The sequence below is a fragment of the Phyllopteryx taeniolatus genome, chromosome 3 (assembly GCF_024500385.1).
Source record: "Phyllopteryx taeniolatus isolate TA_2022b chromosome 3, UOR_Ptae_1.2, whole genome shotgun sequence".
NCBI lineage: Eukaryota > Metazoa > Chordata > Actinopteri > Syngnathiformes > Syngnathidae > Phyllopteryx > Phyllopteryx taeniolatus.
This window is the reverse complement of record NC_084504.1, coordinates 33,633,387-33,642,784: the sequence shown is the minus strand read 5'-3', so window position 1 is coordinate 33,642,784 and position 9,398 is coordinate 33,633,387. Positions and strand designations below refer to the sequence as shown.

The window sequence follows — 9,398 nt, the reverse complement described above, 5'->3', positions numbered from 1 at the left end:
GTAAAGTGGGAAATCCAATTTAGCCCCGTCATGTGCTGTGTCTTGGTTCCTCTCGCTGCCCTTCGGTGTTGCCTCGGAGATGTGGGCGGGGCCACCGATTTGCCCGTGGGTGTATTTAAGGGTGGCTCATGGCGGAGGAAGGTACGACTTTTGTTGCTGTTTTGCTTGTCTGCAATTCTTGAGTCTCCTCGCTTTGTTCCTGTCGTGTCTGTGATTTTCTGTTTCTGTTTGGTAAAAGACGTGAGTGGTGGGCAAGTTTGGTCAAAGTATTTTCAATTTTCCAGACGTGAGCGGTGGGCAAGTGAAGCCTCGCGAAGCACTGAGGCTTTCCTCGCAATTGTGCCCAAAAAGATTCCAAGCTTTCAAGGCGTCAGTAATGGTGACATCTGCTGGACGACCGAAGCCATAGCACCCTCTGAAGAGCACACGACGGAAGCACTGGCGCCGTTTCTCAGAAAAGTGTTTTGTTCGTTCATACCGAATCATGATTATGTCGTCATGACAATAAAATGTGCAAATGCTCTCGCGATACTCCGACACACATTCCAGATTAACCCAAGAATCAGTGCAAATTATATTAAATGTTGGCGGCACGGTGGACGACTGGTTAGAGCGTCCGGCTCCCAGTTGTGAGGACCGGGGTTCGATCCCCCGGCCCCGCCTGTGTGGAGTTCGCATGTTCTCCCCGCGCCTGCGTGGCTTTTCTCCGGGCACATCCCAAAAACATGCATGCTAGGTTCATTGACAACTCTAGATTGCCCGTAGGCGTGACTGTGAGTGCGAATGGTCGTTTGTTTGTATGTGCCCTGCGATTGGCTGGCGACCGGTTGAGGGTGGACCCCGCCTCCTGCCCGATGATCGCTGGGATAGGCTCCGGCACGCCCGCGACCCGCGTGAGGCGAAGCGGCTCACGAAGTGGATGGATGGATATGAAATCTTGGTTAAGGGTTGATTTCAAACTTTGAGCTTTATTTAAAAAGTGTACTAAAAGTCCCTAACAGGATTCGAGATCCTTCCTACTTTGCAAATGATGATGGTGTGTGAATTCAGAAACATTGTTTTGTGTGCGTGTGTGGCGTTTTGAAGGAAAACCTTTCCAGATAATACACTTTGGGACCACCGCCTCCCTCTCCTGAGAAGGGCACAGCGGCGGCTGATAACCGTACGAGTGGCAGAGCAAACGAGGGTGAGGCAGGTGAGAAGACCGCGAGGGGGGTGCCGATGGCAAACACGGCGAAGAGCAGCCTGGCCGTTGGTCTGTGGGTGAAAACCAGACGAACGACAAACAACCGTTCGCACTCACGGTCACGCCTACGGGCGATCGAGAGTCTCCAATTCACGCATGTTTTGGGGATGTGGGAGGAAAGCGGAGCGCCCGGGGAAAAGCCACGCAGGCACGGCGGGGAGAACATGCAAATTGAACCCGGGTCCTCAGAACTGTGAGGCGGAGGCTCTGACCGGCCGTCCGCGGTGCCGCCCCCATGCCAAGTCATTGCTGTTCAAGTCCAAGTCGAGTTGAGTCTTTGAACATGTTGTCAAGTCTAAAGTCCTGTGACTCTGAAAACCAGCGCAACAGTTTCCAACTCCAACTTCTGCGTGGCGGTCCGTTCACTGGCCTTTGGCCGTTCTTGACCGAATACTGCCAAATGGACGCCGCGGAGGCTGAGCGGCTGAGCGGCCGCGTCCGGCTTTCCCGAGCCGTGGGACACCGGTGGGTCAGCGTGATCGCGCTACTCACGGGATTATGGAAGCCGTCTTCTCGCGTTGAGAATCGCCGGTCGCGTCTTGACCTCTCGCACAAATGGCGCTATTACTGGAAAATACTGGATGGGTGACACGGAAAATAGCGAACCTTCATCTGCCGCTCCGTCTGCGTTGCGTGAGCCCAATATTCCTCATGCCGCTGGTTATTCCGCTCAAACCGGGAAATGTGCACAATTGCTGTACCGGCCAGCTCTCACTCGTCTTTGACCGGCAACCTCTGAGCGAGGTGCACAAGGTTGTGATTATGCACCAGCTTAATGACAAAGCGGCGGCACGGGCAATCCGGCTGCACCTACGTCTTTATCCCCCTTTCTCACAGAGATGACTAAAGTTCCGGAACATCCTATTCAAAGCCAGGAAGCAGGTAGCCGTCTAACGTGTTACTTTTCGCATCCCGGCTGCAGAGAGCGGATTTGATGACGTTGCGTTACAGAGTATTTTTGGTCGGGGACTCGATGAACTGGCAGCGTGTGACGGGGCACTCGATCTGGAAGAACTAAGTGGACTTCCCATCCGATTGGACAACCGTCTGCGGGAGCAGCAGCAAGTACTGTCATGTGCTGTGTTTGGTAATGCCGCCCTCTCTCTGCCCTTCAGTCTCGGGGGTGCGGGCGGAGCCACTTAGGCGCACCCGCCAGCGTTTTGCTCCTGGGTGTATTTAAGGGCGGCTCGTTCTGGAGGAATTACTTTGGCTTATCCGCAATTCTCGAGTCTCCCAGCTTTGTTCCTGTCGTATCCTGTCTCGCCGTTTCCAGTGGCACTTAAGGTTTTTTGTAAGCGCTACTGTGATTTTGTGTTTGTGTGATTTTTCCGGCAGTCCCCGTTGTCCGTTGCAGTTGGAGTTTGTCCTGTTTTGTGGCAGCGCCAAAGCAGACTGTGATGGGTGAACACGGGATCCGGTCGACGACCGCTATGTAGAATTGCCTCAACAGCTTTTGGTGGCGCTTCCTCAGAAGCCGCAGGAATGGCATCCTCTGCCGGGCCTTTTCGAGGATGGACTTGATGTTGATCTCCCACTTGCGGTCCCGAGAGACTGTAATTCCCAGCAACTTGAAGGTCTCGGTGGTTGACGTGGGGCAGTTGTGGCGAAGGTCATGTATTGGTCATATTGACCTTCCTTCAGCTGTGGCTCCGTCCACCTCTTTGTTAGTTTTTTTTTTTTTTGCTGCTATTCTTGGTTTCTGTACTCTCATGTCAGCACTTTTGCCTTTGTTATGGCCTTTGGTCCTTCTTGACAATCCCCCTCGGATCGTACCAGTTCCGACCTAAAAGCGTTCCGGGCGACAACGAAGACTGGCTGAGCGTGACAAACTAAGCCATATGCGCCGAATATGATTTGTGATTTGCTTTGTGAAAATAAAGTCCCATCTTAAGCATTTCACCGAATAACTTAATAAGCAGAAGGGCCTATCCTCATGTCGTCAGTGCGCGTTAAGGAATAACAACATCGAGCTGCTGTCGGCCACAACTCTCCACTCCGTCCTAAATCGACTCCCAAGCTACTCACTGCCCCGCACACTCATCATTACAGATCACAGATATGACAGTATTTGTTTCTCCGACTGTCCAACTTGGACCTCCGAGTTTGGGCGGCGTTCCGGTGAACTTTTCCCGATCGGAGGTCGGATGACTCCGACTTCCCACTTTTCTGGAGTGCGGCGTAACATGACTCAATTGCTCCAGCTAACAATGCTAATGCCAATGTTTTACGGCACAACGCATTGTGATTGGATGAGAACGGTTTCCATGGTAAGCTGCAACTTTAACAGGATGTGAATGCATCACTTCCGTCCTGTCTGTGTGCGTGTGCGTGTGCGTGTGCCACCACAATTATCCTCCATCCGCTTGAACGTGTGCATCCTTCTGGAAGTGTCACACAGCGGTTGCCATGGAGACAGTCTCCTCCTTCCTGTGCGCGTGTTCGTGCGAAGCGTTTCCTCGCGTGCACGTTTGAGGAGACGCGTCACTGCTGCAGGCGACACTAACACACACAGACACACACACACACACAGCACCGTGAAGAGTGACTCCTCCCCGCCTGCCACACAAGCATGACATCATCGCACGCACGCACGCACGCGCACACACGCACCGTGTGTAGGATGTGTTGATCGTGGGCTGGTCGCGGTGAAGAAGAGGAGAATAAATCAAGGACAAGAAGGATGGAGTCGGAAGAGAATGTGCTCCAGTCGTTTCTTCTCATCCTTCTGCTCGCCGCCTCCTGCACGATGGTACGCTCCATCCTGCCCTTGGCTCTCACTTTTCGAGCGGAGCCTTACTCCTTCACTTGGCTGCGTTCGACTTGACTATTCTTTTATTCTGGCTGGTGTGTGTGTAAAAGTAGATTTTGTACACATTTGTGCCTCGCGATACGAGTACCGCTCGCTACTTGTGAGTTTTTCCAGATATGAGTGCCACTTGACCAATTTGTTTTGTCTTGAGATAAGCAAAATGTGAGATTCAGGTACACTTGAGACATCCACCGCTAGATGGCAGAAGCACACTTAACATCTGGCCACCATCAGTTCACATTGGTTTCATTGCACAGGAAGGACAATAGATTAGGTACACTCGTGGTTCAGGTTGCGTGCTGAGCAGATGGAAAAATTGTCTTTTCATACAGTTGAGTGCAATTTGACTGAAATGTTTAAAAAAAAAAAAAAAAGGTTTTTTTTTGTCTTTTGGGGAGCTGAAACACATTGAATTTCAAGATAGGAGCATGGTCACGGAAAGAATGAAACTCATATCACAAGGTACCACGGTACTGCTTGTCTACATAGATACGAGTAGATGGATTGCACACGGCTCTTTTGAGCTGTGTGCCTACAGCAATGCTAAGCTAGGAGGTGCAACGTTGTCAGCAATGCTAAGCTTTCACTTTTTCATTTTCATGAATTGCTTTATTGTGACGGGGAACGCCATATAAAAAAACGTAAATATGCCGGAGTTTTCTTCGCACTAGTTATTTTCTCACGCGGGTCGCGGGCATGCCGGAGCCTATCCCAGCTATCTTCGGGGCGAGAGGCGGGGTACACCCTGAACCGGTGGCCAGCCAATCGCCACTAACATGGCCGCCACGTCGCTTAGCCGGGCCGCTGCAGCGCGCTGGCGTAACGCGTCTTCATGTCCGTGGGAGTCTGTCCCCGCTGACTTTTGGGCCAGACGTGGGCAAAATTGATAAACAATTGAACATAGACGGCAACAACAACAACAAGCAGGAAGGCCGGAGCCCGCATTTCAAGCAAAATTCATCAAAAGACTTTGAAGCTCACATACACACAGAACAACATTTTTCAGCTCACATCCTTGGCATGGTCACACACACACAAACGTTACAACCAAGACCAGAGCTGCCAAATTTGACGGAACGTCCGTATTTTGTTACGAAATCACTGAACGTTGACTCGTTACGGCCTTAGCACTGATCGTTCCGGCCATCCGATAAAAAAATCCAGCGTCTGACGTTACCGGTACGTCCACGTTGAACAGCTGCTTGGTGCGCGCTATTTTATTACGCCCCCGGCTGCCAAAAAGTTCTTTTTACGTGCGGTGCCAAGGCATTGTAAGTCACTGACAATCGGCAAATAAGCTGCACTTCTTACACGCCTCTTCCAAAAGGGTCACGAAGGGAGGACGAAGACGACGTCAAAGCCGTGCTCGTTGCTAAGCTAGCGTTACAAGCAGTCGGAAAACAACATCCAAATAAGTGACGTGGTGATACTTAAAATATTAAAATATTTGTAACGTAAGATAACCTTTATTAGTCCCACAATGGGGAAATTTGCATCGTTTCAGTAGCAATTGTGGATATATGAAATACGTCAAAGAAAGACGTCCAAGACACACAAACGTGTTCATCTGACATCGCTAGTGCACTTAACGTTGTGTATGTCGAAGAGCGTGAACCTTCTTTCTCTCGCACACACACACACACACACACACACACAGGTGGGTCCGGCGGCCCCGCAGAGGCAGGCGGGTCAGGCTCAGGAGCGCGGCGGCTGGCAGGTATTCAGCTCGGCCCAGTACTCAGGGGGCGGCTGCGTGTGTACGGTGGTGACCCCCCACGACGCCGTCTGCTCCCGAGACGCTCGCAGCAAGCAAGTGCGACGCCTGCTGGACAAGGTGGGAAATACGCACACGCGCACACGCGCACACGCGCACGGGTTAGCCCGGTTAGCATGCTGCTAACGTGGCAGGTGCAGAACATGAGCCGCTCCATCGAGGATTTGGACCAGCGCACCCGGCAGGACATCGGCATGGTGGAGAAGATGGAGGCGGAGCTAAGAGGTCTGGAGAGGAAGTTCAAAGCGGTGGAGGCGGGGCATGAGAGCAACAGGGCCAGGCACTACCAGGTAAGCACACCTGCATGTCACTCAAACACACACACTCTCCCTTACGCTACGTAACTCAAGATTATTGGACGTTACACCGTAACGGTACGCTACGTTATGTTACTCACTGTTATGCTAGGTTCTAATATGTAACTCATATTATGTTAGCTAACGGTTACAATGGGTTACGTTAGGTTACATAACGTTATGTCAACTTGACATTACGTTACGTAACTGAATGCTGTTAACCAATGTTATATTACGTTACACTACATTGTGTAACACTATTATGTTTCCTAACTGAATACAGTATTATGTTAGGTTAAACTTCATTACGAAGAGGCAGTCCTGGGGGGGACAGCGCTGCCCCCTGGTCATATCGCCCGTATCAGACAACATTAAGTTAACATTACATAACTTAATGTTATGTTAGGTTACATTATATTACGTTATACTAGTATAAGTTTAGTTACGTTACGCTGCGCTACATTGCATAACTCGCTGGTACGTTACTTTACACTCCGTTACAGAAGTGAATGTTGTGTTAGTGTGCCGGTTCAGGGTTAAGTACGTTACGTTCCACCACCTTACATAACTCTATTTTTATGCTAAGTTCGACTGCATTATGTTATATTCGGCTACATGACGTTCGACTCCGTGTGCACTGCATAAGTCGCTGCTACGTTACACTACGTTATGTCACTGAATGTTGTGTTAGTGTCACTCTACGTGACATTGTTTGGCTTTACTGAAAACAATCGGTGTGCTGGTTCAGGCCGTGAAGGCCAAGATGGAGGAGCTGCGTCCGCTCATCCCGCTGTTGGAGGCGTACAAGGCCGACGCCCTTCTGGTCCGGCGCTTCAGGGAGGAGGCGGCCAACGTGACGGCGACGCTGGCCGAGCTGCACGACCGCATGGCCCTGGTGGACTATCAGGACCTGCACGCGCGCGTGGCCGGCCTGGAGGAGCGGCTGCACGCCTGCATGCAGCGGCTTGGTGAGCTAGCGGCTAGGTCGGCTAGCGTAGCTGAGGCCCGGTCGCCTCTGACCCAATTCCTGTTGCGGTTTGCCTTTCAGCTTGCGGGAAGCTAACGAGAATCGCCGAGCCCGTCATCGTCAAGACCTCCGGGTCCAGGTTTGGGTCCTGGATGACGGACCCGCTCGCACCCGCCGGAGACAACAGAGTAAGTCAGGGAAACGGGCCGCTAGCACATCACTAACACATGTAGCTTATTAACACACGGTATGTTAGCGGACATACTAGTTTAATGTGATAGCAGATGATATGCACATGTGTTTGCACATGATGTGTTAGCATGTATTAGCAAATGGTTTTGTGTGACAGCACACTATGTTAGCACATCATATGTTAACGTGTTAGCACTTGGTATGTTAGCATGTTAGCACTTGTTATTTTGGCATGTGTTAGCAAATGGCAGTTACATGTGATAGCACACTATGTTAGGATATTGTAGGTTACCATGTTAGCAAATCAGTATGTCACATCACATTATACTTATTGCCACGTTAGCATGTTGACAGATGGGAGTTTAGCAAGTTAGTATTTCAACACGATAGTAGTTTAATGTGATTGCACCCGGTATGTTAGCATATTAGCACATAGTAGCTTCATGTGATAACACATGGACATGTGAGCATATTAGCACATTTCATGTGATAACACATTTTCGCATTTAGCACACATTTTAGCATGTTAGCACATGACTACAGTATGGTGGCATGTTAGTACAGGGTTGCCTAGCGTAACGCGATGAAACACGGCTCGGTTAGCGGGTTAGCACTCAGTCCGCTGTGTGTGTGCGTGTGTATGTGTTTTTCAGGTGTGGTACATGGACGGCTACCATAACAACCGCTTCGTGCGCGAGTACGAGTCGCTGTCGGACTTCATGACGTCGGACAACTTCACGTCGCACCGCCTGCCTCACCCGTGGTCCGGGACAGGTCAGGTGGTTCTGAACGGCTCGCTATACTTCAACAAGTTCCAGAGTCACACGCTGATCAAGTTCGACCTGAAGTCTTCGCTCATCAGCCGCTCGCGCCAGCTCGACTTCGCCGGCTACAACAACATGTACCACTACTCGTGGGGGGGGCACTCCGACATCGACCTGATGGTAGACGAGGGCGGGCTGTGGGCCGTCTACGCTACCAACCAGAACGCCGGCAACATCGTGCTGAGTCGGCTGGACCCCGACAGTCTTCAGGTGCTGCGCAGCTGGACCACCAACCATCCCAAGCGCAGCGCCGGCGAGGCCTTCATGGTCTGCGGGACGCTATACGTCACCAACGGTTACTCGGGTGCCACCAAGGTTTACTACGCCTTCGCCACCAATTCGTCCACATACGAGTACATCGACGTGCCCCTCGCCAACACCTACGGGCACATCTCCATGCTGGACTACAACCCGCGCGACAGGGCGCTCTACGCTTGGAACAACGGGCGACAGCTCCTCTACAACGTCACGCTCTACCACGTCATACAGTAATCACGTTGCGCGTCGTGATGCCGTGACATTACATCATCGCAATGTCATGACATCACCAACGAACATCATTACATTGCCCATTGTGACATCATAACATGACATCACCAATGATATAATAGTTTGGATTTTTTTCATACTGTGAGTTTTAGTTCTTATTTTATATGAATGATTTAATTTTAACCAGTTTTAGAGCGTATTTGCTAGTTTTCTGGAGTTTTTATTCATTGAGATTTTCCAATTAAATTCGTTGTTTTGTTGGTTTTCATTGCTTTAATAACCTTGGCTTGTAATGCCATCACGCGATTATGACATCAAGTCATGACGTGACACAAACCGTCACGTCATGACATGTTATGACCCGTCATGACGTGTGACAGTGAGTTGATGTGAGTGACAATGTTGACAGGTGTCGTTCATCCTTTTGTAATCTTTGGAAACAATAAACACGTGAGGTCACATGACATGGTCACGTCACGTTAGAATGCCAGCTCGCAGCAATACAAATGTTTTCTATTCTCTTTGCGCATAGATACATTTACACACGTACACATTGTGGATCTACTGCAACACGCAGGAATTTCATAATAAATAATAATAATAATGTATGGAGGACTCTTTCTATTCCTCTTGTCAATCACAGATGTGTCAAAATGTCAAATAAAGAGCAATAACCGACTTGTGTGCGTGTGTATGTTTGCTTTCATACAAAGACAACATGAGAAACAGGCCGATGACGTCATTATATTAAATGGCGCTTGGTTCTACGTGATATTGAGTATATCAAAATGTAACAAGTGA

General features: G+C 50.1%; 1 protein-coding gene across 2 annotated transcripts; it reads left to right on the top strand.

Annotated features, from left to right (window-relative positions):
- Nucleotides 1-82: 82 nt before the first annotated feature.
- Nucleotides 83-9,275, top strand: LOC133475704 (noelin-like). 2 transcript variants are annotated; one of them, XM_061768949.1, is made up of 6 exons: nucleotides 83-3,995; nucleotides 5,713-5,889; nucleotides 5,970-6,119; nucleotides 6,874-7,093; nucleotides 7,174-7,280; nucleotides 7,938-9,275. In XM_061768949.1, the coding sequence occupies exons 1-6, from the start codon at nucleotides 3,927-3,929 to the stop codon at nucleotides 8,598-8,600; spliced, it is 1,386 nt and encodes a 461-aa protein (XP_061624933.1). In that variant the 5' UTR covers nucleotides 83-3,926; the 3' UTR covers nucleotides 8,601-9,275. The 2 variants fall into 2 exon arrangements, with proteins under 2 accessions (XP_061624933.1, XP_061624932.1); XM_061768948.1 differs by having other exon boundaries at nucleotides 880-3,995; nucleotides 5,964-6,119.
- Nucleotides 9,276-9,398: the final 123 nt, after the last annotated feature.

Coding starts and splice junctions, on each gene's coding strand:
- LOC133475704 (XM_061768948.1), top strand. CDS start 3,927: ATGGAGTCGGAAGAGAATGTGCTCCAGTCGTTTCTTCTCATCCTTCTG. Junction 6,120..6,873: donor ACAGGGCCAGGCACTACCAG/GTAAGCACACCT, acceptor GTGCTGGTTCAG/GCCGTGAAGGCCAAGATGGA. Junction 7,281..7,937: donor CACCCGCCGGAGACAACAGA/GTAAGTCAGGGA, acceptor TGTGTTTTTCAG/GTGTGGTACATGGACGGCTA.